The sequence below is a fragment of the Crinia signifera genome, chromosome 3 (assembly GCF_055691185.1).
Source record: "Crinia signifera chromosome 3, ASM5569118v1, whole genome shotgun sequence".
NCBI lineage: Eukaryota > Metazoa > Chordata > Amphibia > Anura > Myobatrachidae > Crinia > Crinia signifera.
In genome coordinates, this window is record NC_139219.1 from 283978720 (window position 1) to 283991433 (window position 12714).

Below are 12714 nucleotides of genomic sequence, written 5' to 3' on the forward strand. Positions count from 1 at the left end.
GTGTGCAGGATCTAGTCGATACAAAAGCAGTCGAAGAAGTCCCGTTAAAAGAAAGAGGACTGGGATATTACTCCCGGTTGTTTGTCATAAGCAAGGTCTCAGGCGGGTTCAGAACTATCCTCGACTTGAGGAGTCTGAACGATCGCCTAAGAAAAAAGAAATTTCATATGGAAACAACCAAGTCTATCTTGATGGGGATCAGAAAGGACGATTATCTAGTAGCTATCGACCTAAAAGATGCGTACTTTCACATTCCCATCTTTCCGAACGACAGAAGATATCTCAGGTTTGCCATAAAAGAAAGACATTTCCAGTTTACTTGCCTGCCATTTGGTCTAACTTCATCCCCCCGGGTCTTCACGAAAGTCCTGGTGGTGTTAATAGAAAGCTTAAGAAGACAAAAAGTTATGGTATGGGCGTACCTAGACGACATCCTGATAGCAGCACAGTCCGAAGAAGAAAGTGTAATAGCGAGAGACTACACCATCGGTTTTCTTCAAAAACACGGCTGGATGATCAACTGGGAAAAAAGTCGTCTCATCCCTTCAAGAAAGGTCCAGTTCTTAGGCATACTAGTAGACACCATCTCTTTTCAGATAGCTCTCTCAGAAAGAAGATGCGAGAAAATCCAATAACTAGTTTCTCTCATTTACAGCGATTCCCGCGTGCCCTTAAGAACGGCAATGAGTTTGCTGTGGATGATGGCCTCAGCAGTGGAGGTCACGCCATGGGCAAGATGGAGGATGAGGCCATTGCAATGGTTCCTTCTAAGGTTTTCAAGGGATCATACGTCGCTGGATCAAGTAATAAAGATTCCAAACGCAGTAAAGGAGTCTCTAAATTGGTGGAGCTACGATCTGTTAAGAGAAAGAAGGTGGTCGCTAGAAAGTCCATCATTTTTAGTGATAACTACAGATGCCAGCGCCTCCGGCTGGGGGGCGCATGGAATGGGAAAATCATGCCAAGGGAGGTGGTCAATGCAAGAAAAGAATTGGTCATCAAACCACAGAGAACTGAGAGCGGTGTGGCAGGTGGTAAAGTTCTTCGCAGAAGAGATAAAGGGGACACATGTTCGGGTGTTCTCAGACAACGTCACGACAGTCTCTTACATCAACCGTCAAGGAGGCACAAGGAGTCGGGTGTTGTTGCAAGAACATTTTGGTTGGTAAGCTGCTCAATCAGAGGTGTGTCATTCAGGTGCCAAAAGGGAGGGGTAATTCTGTCTAGGAAAAAAAACATTTTGTATCCCAATTGCACACTGAATGAGAAAATAACTACATATTGATCAGATAATACAGAGATGTTGGTTGCATATATCTGCAGATATAGGGCTAAGCCCCCAGGCCGTGCGTCAAGGCCTCTCTGCCACTGGGGGTCCCTAAGAAGTAGAGAACATAATGTCGTGGGCCGAAGTAAATCTCCAGTCTATTACGGCCTTGCACATTCCAGGAGAAGAAAATCAAGTTGCAGACTTCTTGAGTCGCAATACATTAATTCCAGGCGAATGGGAGCTAAAACAGTCAGTTTTTCAACTTATAGTAGAACACTTTGGCATGCCAGAGATCGACCTAATGGCGACATCTGTCAACAAGAAGGTTCCCCAGTTTTTCTCCAGGTACCCAGCACACGGGTCGTGCGGAGTCGATGCCCTGTCACAAGAGTGGAGCTATACCCTAGCCTACGTGTTCCCACCGTTCTCCCTCATTCACAGGGTGCTGTGGAAGATCAGGTCAGAGAGGTGCCATGTGTTGATAGTTCTTCCGTTTTGGGCCAGAAGGGCTTGGTTTCCGATGTTGGAGAGCATGGCGGTAGCAGGGCCTCTGTTTCTGCCGATATCATCGGATCTCCTGTCCCAAGGACCAATCAGATGCCAAGATCCTCAGAACTTATCATTGACGGCGTGGAAATTGAGTCAGCAATTGAGAGAGAAACATCTACCTCCAGAAGTGATAGAAATACTTCTTCAGGCTAGGAAGAAGGTTTCGTCTGCCATCTATTATAGGGTCTGGAGAATATTTGCTAAATGGTCTAAGGACAGATTTCAGTTTCCTAATGCGACCATATCTCATGTTCTACAATTTCTGTGTGACGGTTTCAACAAGGGCCTAGCAGTGGCTACACTGAAGGTACATATTTCAGCATTAAGTGTATTGTTAGACCGAACTATATCTGGAGTCACCTTCGGGCTGGTGGGCTGATAGTAAGCCTGTATGGGTTCCCCTGTGGTGCAGAAAGAATTTTTGTATTTTTTTCTGCACCACAGGGGAACCCATACAGGCTTACTATCAGCCCACCAGCCCGAAGGTGACTCCAGATATAGTTGGACCAAGACAGGTGATTCAGCACCATCCACTGGGAGACCGGAGGAATTACAGGTGGCAGCTGTAAGGTACCCCTAATGCAATACTGTCTGGCCAGACACTAAAACCTGGACAGTTATATTTACTAATCCATACAAAGACTGTTACCTAACCAGTATTCTAATCACAACTAACATACTAATGTGACCGTGATAAGCTAAAGGGAAGCAAAATCTATTTGGTTTAAACCTATTAATTCGACACAACCGGTTGTGCAAAAATCTTTTTATATTACCCCCCCTTTTTATGTAATATCATTGTATTTTTTTGTTTTCTCATTTTCATAAATTGTGTTTTAATTTTCTGTGTATGTTTTATATGTGTTTTTTTTTATTGGTACATAAATAAATTGCATGTACTATTTCCCCCTTCACTGCGCAGTTCTACTTTGTGTTTTTTCTGGTAATCAACTTGGGGAATTGAGCTACCCCCCACAGAACAGCAGCAGTTAACGAGGTGTGATAGTCCGTGCTATATTACGGATTAGGTAGGTCAAACCACCCGCAGCGCAGGACTTAGCCAAAATTCTTTTTCTGTTAGACCGAAGACTTGCGGGTCATAACTTAGTAAGGAGATTCTGTCAGGCCATCAAGAGAATCCGGCCAAGGATTCGTTCTACGGTTCCTCAATGGGATCTTAATTTGGTGCTGAACGGGCTTATGGAGGCACCATTTGAACCATTGGATAGAGCAAGTCTTAAGTTTATGACATGTAAAGTGGCCTTCCTGGTGGCGATCACTTCGGCCAGAAGGGTTAGTGAACTCCAGGCTCTATGCATACAAGATCAATATCTTAAAATCTTTCCAGACAAAGTGGTCTTGAAGACTAAAAATTCTTTTTTGCCAAAAGTGGTATCCTTTTTTCATTTAAATCAAGAAATTATATTACCTTGTTTTTTTCCAAATCCTTCAAATAAGAAGAGAATTTGCACACATTAGATGTGGTCAGAGCCATACAAATGTATTTGGACAGGTCTGCAACCTTCAGACAATCAGAAAATTTGTTTGTGATTCCGCAAGGTGCGAAGAAGGGATTCGTTCCAGCGAAACAAACAATTTCGAGATGGCTTAAAGAAGTTATTTCCTTTACCTACAAGAAAGTAGGACGTCCAGTCCCTGAGGGTATTAAGGCACACTCAACACGGGCAATGGCGGTATCATGGGCGAGAGAGGCAAATGTATCAGCCAGAGAGATATGTCAAGCGGCTACTTGGACGTCTCTACATACGTTTTCCAAACATTATGCCCTGGATGTGGCAGAAGCACGGTTTGGAAGCGAAGTCCTAAGACAAGCGTTGGCTTGAGGTATTGTATAATCCCGCCCTACTGCTTTGGTACATCCAAATGTAATGGCTGCCATGAAGTATGAAGGAGAAAGCAAGGATTATACTCACGATAATACCTTTTCTTCGGAATACTTCATGGCAGCCTATATTTTTTTAGCCCTCCCTGTTTCTGTTTTTTCCCTAGGATCGGGACGGAGACATTCAAAAGACTATGGTTTAAGGGGAGGTGCTCAGTTATATAGCATGAGGAAGAGGAGGAGTCGGATCCTAGGGAGAAAAAACTACCTGTCTAATTGGGAGAGAGAGGGGGATAAACCCAATGTAATGGCTGCCATGAAGTATTCCGAAGAAAAGGTATTATCGCGAGTATAATCCTTGCTATTTAATTAAAACACCAAAATTATCCTGTTCATTTATTAAGAGGGCAATTTTTTTTTTCATTGGGCTGGTTCAACTAGGTAGAGATTTATCCAGTCCCCTAAAAAGACCAGATTCTATGCTTAATAGCAATGGGGAGGATGCAAGCAGCTTATATTTGGGGTTCTCACCCTCACAATTACCTACAGTAGCATTACATTTGACAACTTGGATGGAAAGGAAAAAAAAATAACTTTGTGACGACTTCTATTTGCATTCTAATACATTCTCCCCAATAAAAACCTTACCCTTCCTTCAAGATGACAGACTCGCTCATTCCACTTGGCTCCTTACTTTCAGTAGATGAGATTTCCTTTAAGAACTGGATAGTAGGAGTAATGAGCAGGTCAGAACACCATACAGGTTATCTATTTGTATTCTAGCAAATATATCAATTTCCTGCTGGGGCAGAAATATATGAAATCTGGTAAACCGAGAACAAAAACTTCAAGGCTTGAGGATGGGCTTCATGGTTTTGCACCTACCTGACCAAATGCTTCACTGGTCCTCACATTGGAAAGACCAGAATTCTACAGTAAACCAGCAGTGCAATAAACAGATGAAGGCTAATAACAGCCCTTGTAATACAGACAAGGAAAAAATACGCCAAAAAGGGCTTTATAAGAAAAAGATCCTTCCCACTATGGCAGAGTACAGAACATTGCAGTCTCACAGGCCTAGCTGAACACAGTGTGACATTCTGACAATGACTGAACCAAAACCAGAAGACCATAGCGCATTTCAATTAGTTTGAGACTCTGATCTGGGAAGTTTTTAGATCCTGGGGTTGCGTGAAAGTAACTACGCATCTACAAACAGCCACATAGCATAACCCAAACCAAGGTCTGCTCTGTTCATTTGAGAAAGGATGAAATATAAAAAAAAAAAGTTCAGAGACAACAGAAAGAATAATGATGTGAAGAGTGAACTTCCTAAATGGGTTAATGTTAAAGTCACACTCGCTCCTTTAATATCAGATGGGTAATGCATAGGCATAGGATAAAGGAGAGCAGTGTGGGGCAGAGAGCGTAGGCTGGCACCAATGAAGGGAGCCAGGTGAGTAATATGTTAATTGACTAATCAAATAAATATGCAGGTGGTACTAATTCTTCCTGAGGATACCGTGAAACACGTACTCTTCCATGAGGTCAAAGCTGGTTAAACAGAGATCTACGTAACAGGAAAGACAGTTTAAGGTACCGAACCTTTTTAACATCTGCTGTGTAGGTCTCCTCTTCAAACATCTTGTAGAAGTCGCACATGAATGGCTCCTTGAAGCTGGACTGTGAAGGCAGAGGAGACATTGTTACATAAAAGGTGAAATATATATAATGTGCAGGAACGGCCAAGGGTCAAGCACAAGGAAACTTACGGTTTTGCTTTTGGACAAACAGCCAACACTTCCAAGGGTCTGAATGGTTTTCGATATGAGCGTCAGTATACGAGATGTTTGTGCATCCTGGAAGGAGCAGGGTAGTCAATTTAATTAACCCCAAAGCAACCACAACCTCTATTATATAACCACCTTCATACCCCATATGTATCTTGTTTCACCAAAAGTAATGTTCTTCCATTTTTACTAGTGCAGAATGGGTCTTGTGATAACTCTTGAAGCCCAGTCAGCATGATTGACATGTTGTGGCATTTGGGGGGGAGGAAAGCAGCACCACTCTACAAAACGGTTCATGTTGTCCCCATTTTGCAGACCTGATGGGTCCAGGGTCTACAGACTTACTGAACCCAGATGTCCGCATACAATGGGCATCGGGAGTAAGCGATCACTCTGTTCACAGAGAACAGCATAAGAAATTGAATGTATTTTAAATGAGAACATACAGTATATAAAATACACGGAACTTATAAGTTCCTATAATTGTGACTCATTTGTTAAAACAAAATAAAATGCATTTAACTAGGCTGCTGGCACTAAAACGTTATACAATAAAAACAATGCACGAGGAAGCCGCTGAGCAGTGATTAAAAAAAAGAGATTCATTCTGGCTTTTCTTTTTATTTTGTTTCATTTCTTATTTTAAGTGTTTGAATTTATGATCTGACTTTTTATAGCCAACAGCCTAGTTACATGTTATTACATTAGTCATTGTTATAGGAATAGATTAATCCATATGTATTTAGTATACTGTATAATTTAACAAAAAATATATTTCTTTCACACCAAAACTACTGTACTGCACAAATGATAGTTGTACAAAATGAACCTTCAATATCACACTGGCTCCGACTGTATCAATCCCTAATCATGGGCATGAGAGACACTGGTGCCTCATATGACCCCAGTTTCTCTACCAGCCTTCCATTCTCACTGTGGGGCCAATTCCCATTATCTGCATTCCACCCACACTTTTGGGCATACCGGAGTCAAAGATCAAATGAGCAGCAGGTGCGACCTCCGACTCCAATGTGCATTGGATCAAATGTAAAACACATGATTTGGGCTAATTTCACCCCCATTTCTTGTCCCGATCCTTCGGACTCGGGTGAAATCGGGCCAAAATCGTATAGTGTATGGGGACTTTAAAAGCTGCAACCTGGAAATTTTAAAGGATAAGAAACCCTGCATTGTATGGTAATTCATATCCAAAGCTTCCAGCATACTCTGAATCACCTTCTTACACAATCCATTTGCTTGAGGGATCCGGACATCAACAATCACACCAGCCACTGTTAACTCTGGTAAAGAAAATAGCCTTGGCTTAACAAGACCAGACCCTCAGTGGCCAGTTCAGAGTGATGAAACAAGTAAAGGAAACAGAAATCTAGCGGTATACAGGCATCTAGTATATTGCCAACACTGGTCCCAGATGGGCTAATGCCACAAGAGATCCTGCAAGGAACTGGTGTCTGATGTTGACTGCTACTCTGGTGTCCAAGTATTTCTGTCTCTGCTGCGATCTCAGAAGTCTAACTTAGAAAGATATGAACATTCGCATAACTGCTACTTGCAAGAACAGAAATCCGGAACCTCTTAATTGCCAAACACACACTAAAGGATATAATAAAAGATAAATGCTCAGAAAGAGCTTTCAGAGCGATGTTTTTTACGGTATCTTCTAGCAGGGCTTGACAATTTTTTTTTAAATCTAGGAGCCAGGAGTAAGTGTAGGAGCCAGACAAGCTAAACGGTGCCCATACATGGTGCGATGTGCACCATACATTTTTAGGTACTTGTTTCCTAGCACGGCGCCTACCGCATCGCAGACCATATGGCATACGATGGTATGCGATGTTACGTGATGGCAGCCGATGTTATACAATTTCAACGCTGGCACAAGACGATATAGATATATATATATATATATAGTTATGCAAGTTTCCATTCCTAAGGTGTCATCATCATAATTAAGCGCCACCAGTCCAGCCCCTAGCAGCCCAGCTTTTCAGCACGGTCCATTTAAGTTAAGTTATTATGAATAAAATAATATTAGTACTACATCAGCACCAAAGACATCCCCACACTCTAAACAACTGCGAGCTCAGCTTTTAAATGTAAAGTAACTCCACTCCTGGATCCACCACTATATCCTGACCTTCCTAGTGTCCCAAACTTGGATGAAACCCCCCCATATGTGAATAAACCACAGAACACTGTACACAATTATGTTACAACAGCATTAAAGTAACTGAAGGTGCTGTTGAGCAGAACCGTTCCGGTGGTAACTTACTGGGTGGTGGCCTCTTAAGTGAAAGATGTGAGGAGATACTACAGCCACAGCAAAGAATCGCAGGAAGACAAAACTGCTGACTGCAGAATACTGCACGCGAGGGTCATCTGCAGAGGGACATGAAGGAGACACTGTTATACAGAGTATCTTGTTAAAGTAACCCCCTTTACAGCTAAAAGTCCAGTCATGCCCCCGAGAGCGGTCTACATAAAGTGCAATGCAACACTCAAATTATGGATAGGATCAAGTTACAACATGAAAACAATTTAGGCACAGGACATGGAAATGACTGACAAATACAGGTGCTCCTGCGCCATCGGCTGAGACGTTATGATAGATCAGGGAAGTGTAAACATAATTCAAATACTTTTGTTGTTACGATGTACTGACCGTATACATACAAACAGGTCACAGTTTTGCCTACAAATATGGATGTAAACACAAATCCATTTCAACTAAGCCCGTCCTACACGCAAAGCTGGCTGCATCGGCAAGACACCTGTATTTGAACAGACAGCATGAAATGACTGCACTACAAGGCTGGAATGGAATTGAATAGGTTTTATGGTGTTTAAAATATACCAGCCACCTACACGCAGAAGAAGCAGCCATTTTGTGAGCTGAACTGAAGTGCCTCAGTGAAGTCACTTGGTCCTAGGGAACAGATGACCATGGTGAGGACCACCAGGAAAACCGGTTCAGCATGCAAAATGACTTCCACTGCAGGACATGGTATATTTGAAACAAACCATAAAGGGGTAAAAAAAAAACTAAGTAACATGGGGGAAGGGGGAGTAATGTGCAGGTAAATGAGAGCGAGGACAGCAGCAGAGAGAGAGATAAAGAGGGAGGGAGAGAGGTGCCAAGATACCAACTGAATGTTACTGTGAAAAACCTCTTCATTCAGCTGCCTCCTCTGTTCTAATAGCCCAGTAGCAAGAAGCAGCTAAACAAGATAAAGCAGAGATCCTGAGCAACTGAACAGGATGATATGCGCTCTAGAACACAACAACCACCCCCCCTCCCGACCAGCACCCCCACCCCCCTCAATATCAGCCAGTGATTCATAAATAAGCCCCCAAAGCATTGGCACATGCAAGCCTGGTCATGTCCACCTGCCCTTTTTTTTTGGCCATACGAAAGGTATGTAAAAGACGACATTCCCATTTGACAGAAAGGGGTCAAACGAACCAGATATAGTGGATGACAACATTTCTATTTCGGGGTGAAGTTTAATAAACATGTACTAGGGAGTGAAAGTATTAACTACCAGAAAAAGAAACTACTGTATGGGAATGGGGAATGTTATGATATACGTAGACTCCCCCACACATTCTCACAGGTAACCAGACCGAGTGACTTACTGGGAAAATGTCTAACAGCCATGTGTCGCAGCGAGGAGAACAGGTCACACATTACGGTTGGGCAGCTCATGCTGGATGTCAATATACATGAGAACACCTTGTCCACATAGTATTTTAGATTGTCCTGCAAATGGAGACACAACGTTGGACATGTGACACACACCTAGAATAACGGACAGAAACTTTGGGGGAAATGATCCAATCTTGGAGAGCGATCAAGTGGAAAATTTGTCCATAGGCAACCAAGCAGCTGCTGTCATTACTGTACCGAGTGTGCTACAGACATGACACAAACGGACCGGTTGTTAGGAGAACTTTATCTCTCTTCAAGATTCAAAATCAGATAAATGAAGTAGACAACTTGTTCCAAACCTGAAATGAATATGGGTCATATGGTCGACAGTCAATACGTCAACCACTATTGGTCGACACAGGAAAAAGGTTGACATGGACAAAAAGCCCACACTGGCAATAGGTTGATGATTTTTGTGTCTATGTGACCCCGTATAAGTGTACTGTATCCCCTTGTATGCCGCACTGTTATATTCCCCCTCCATGTCCACAGGCATGGTAAAGTATGAACAAGTCCTTTGAACAAAAATTATATGAAAAACTGCTATCAATAATACCCGTCACATAGCACAAAACTACCAGGTTCATGCCGGTTTGACCCAGGAATTGGTGCGATGTGAAAGGGGTTACCGGATACAGCTAACCGGAAGCAACACTGCAATACAAATCAGCTAAATAGAAGAAGGGTTCTTACCGGTTCGTTGCCGTGTGAACGGTTAAATCGGGTCAAGTGACCCGTTTCCCGTCCACACTATGGAGGAGGCAGCGCTTGGAGCAGTGCCAGCTCCCCCACCCTCGATGACGCTCTGCGGCGCCCCCAATTGATGTCAGCGAACCGGCAATATTACCAGTTCGCTTATGTGATCTGAACAGACCGCACATGCAGTGTCACACCAGGACTGAACCGTTTTAAAGACCCGGTGCAACCCTGCATTTGCAGTCTGAAAGCAGTATCATTTTCATGTTGACCCCTCTCATGTGTCGATCAATAGTATTCAACCTTTTGACGGACAACCTAGACACTCCCATTATAATGACTGCATCCCATCTGAAATGTAAACTCTTTGGTAGATTTACAGGAAGGGGCCAGACCAGGACTGGGAGGTAACGTTTCTATGGTTTGTGATTTCTATATCCAGTAAAGGACACGTTCATTTAAACTTCATTGGTCTTGCCTGATCTCCCGATTATTTTGCATTTGATATAACACACTGTACATCAGTGAGAATGTGCTACACACCGGTAACACATTAAGGAAACTCCTACTTAAACAAGTGAGACAGGACACAGAGTACTTACAGGTGACTGCACACAGACTGACATACATTTATACTACAGTAGGTCTTGATTCATAAAATGATAGAGAGCACCTAAGCTAGTTTTATTGGAAGTATCATTGTAAGTACAGTATACCATCAACACAATCATCTTTAATATTGTAATTCTTCCTCACTTTAACTATTTTAACTATGCTAGACACATTTTACAGTATACTAACATTTACAATAACTTGCTAATGTAAAAAACTTTTATTACTCGGTTGATAATGTTACAGCTACAAGCTTTGTTTAGAAGTGCACACAGTGCCCTCTACTGGATGACCAGACATTTGCACTATCTGAAACCAGTTCAATTTCTGCATTCAAGTAAAATGCCAACTTTAACATTCAGATTACGTAGAGAGACTTAGGACACCGTCCAACATTGTGTGCTAGCTACCCTTAATAAGGTAACGACTTAAGCGTTGTGTTGTAGGACACCATACGTCCTGTACAAAACAATTTCCTGCTCACAAAATAACTAAGAAACAAATTTTCCCATGAAGTTCTATTTAGATATAAAGAAAAAAAACTTTTGTACACATTTTAATAAGGGGCTTTTGGTCCTACCTGTAAAATCCTTTTTTCTGAATCCATGGTGGACACTGGGACAGTGGGGTGTGGGTGGAGCTTCAGCTACAGGCACCAAGTAGAATAGAGTTCTTCAAGTGCAGCCCAGGCTCCTCCTCCTCCACGCCCCTACAGGCTTCAGTTTGTTCAACAGCTTACCCGCAAGGTACAGGAAAAGGAAGAGAAATAGGAAAGAAACCAGCAACCCAAAGGAAGAATAAGTTTCAGGAAGGTGTAAGCCGACCCCCATTACTGTAGATCAGTGTGCGAGGGCGGGCGCCCAGTGTCCACCATGGATTCAGAAAAAAGGATTTTACAGGTAGGACCAAAATCCCCTTTTTTCATTCATGCCAATGGTGGTCACTGGGACAGTGGGACGTCCCAAAGCTGTCCCTTTTACGGGAGGGAACGCACCTGAGCTGCACTGATGACGCGTTGCCCAAAAGCAGAATCTGCCCTGGCGAACGTGTCAAAATGGTAAAATTTTAAAAAGGTGTGTGGAGAGGACCAAGTGGCCGCGCGACACAACTGTTCTGCTGAGGCTCCCTGATGAGCCGCCCAAGAGGCTGCTACCGAACGCGTGGAGTGGGCTCTGACAGAGGATGGAACTGGCTTATTAGAAGATACATAAGCCTGTTTTATTGTTAGCCGCAACCATCGAGCCAATGTCTGCTTCGTTGCCGGCCAACCTCTCTTGTTTGCATCATAGAGCACGAACAGGGCCTCTGTCTTGCGCAAGGATTGAGTCCTATTAACGTAAACTTTTAAAGCTCTTGAAACATCCAAAGAGCGTAACTCTGGGGAGTCCTCCAACTGGGAGAAGGCAGGGACAACAATATCCTGGTTTATGTGAAAACTGGAAATAACTTTGGGCAGGAACTCCTTTTTAGTTCTTAAGACTGCCCTGTCCGGGTGGAACACCAGATACGGAGATGCACTGGATAATGCTGACAGGTCGGAAACTCTTCTGGCTGAAGAAATAGCCAGTAGGAACACCGTTTTCCATGTTAGCCACCTGAGCTCTGCAGATTCTAGGGGCTCAAACGGTGGTTTTTGCAGTGCTGAGAGTACCACTGTGAGGTCCCAAGGCTGGATTGGGGGCACAAAGGGAGGTTGTATGTGAAGGACGCCTTGTAAAAAGGTCTGTATAGCCATCCTCTTCGCTAATTTCCACTGAAACAAAATAGAGAGAGCGGAAACTTGGACCTTTAAGGAGGACAACCTAAGGCCCAAATCCAGGCCCGCCTGCAAGAAGGCCAGGATCCTGGAAAGACGAAACTCCCTAGGCGGAAGGTTTTTCTTTGCACACCAGGCGAAAAAGGCATTCCAGATTCTATAGTAGATCCGGGAAGAAGCCGGTTTCCTTGCTGCTATCATGGTTTTTATGACCGGTAAAGAAAAACCTTTCTCTCTTAAAACTTCCGTTTCAAGAGCCACGCCGTCAAAGCTAGCCTGCCTAGATTCGGATGAAGGCATGGTCCTTGTACTAGCAAGTCCGGACGAGCTGGCAGCCTCCAAGGTGGCTGCAGAGACATCTCCCGAAGGTCCGAGTACCAGGCTCTGCGGGGCCAGTCTGGGGCTAGAAGGATTGCTGTGGTTCCTTCTTGTTTGAGGCGCCTGAGGACTCTTGGAAGCAGTGCTACT

General features: G+C 43.4%; 1 protein-coding gene across 2 annotated transcripts in view; it reads right to left on the minus strand.

The window, feature by feature from the left end:
* The window catches only part of RASA2 (RAS p21 protein activator 2), a 155624-nt gene that overhangs the window by 16076 nt on the left and 126834 nt on the right, over positions 1 to 12714 (minus strand). For both annotated transcript variants that reach the window (XM_083178322.1, XM_083178321.1), the window contains exons 14-18: positions 9110 to 9233; positions 7746 to 7852; positions 5435 to 5521; positions 5268 to 5345; positions 4311 to 4384 (exon numbers count right to left, since the gene is read on the minus strand). In XM_083178322.1, coding sequence (XP_083034448.1) covers positions 4311 to 4384; positions 5268 to 5345; positions 5435 to 5521; positions 7746 to 7852; positions 9110 to 9233 — 470 coding nt within the window. The remainder of the gene's footprint in view (positions 1 to 4310; positions 4385 to 5267; positions 5346 to 5434; positions 5522 to 7745; positions 7853 to 9109; positions 9234 to 12714) is intronic.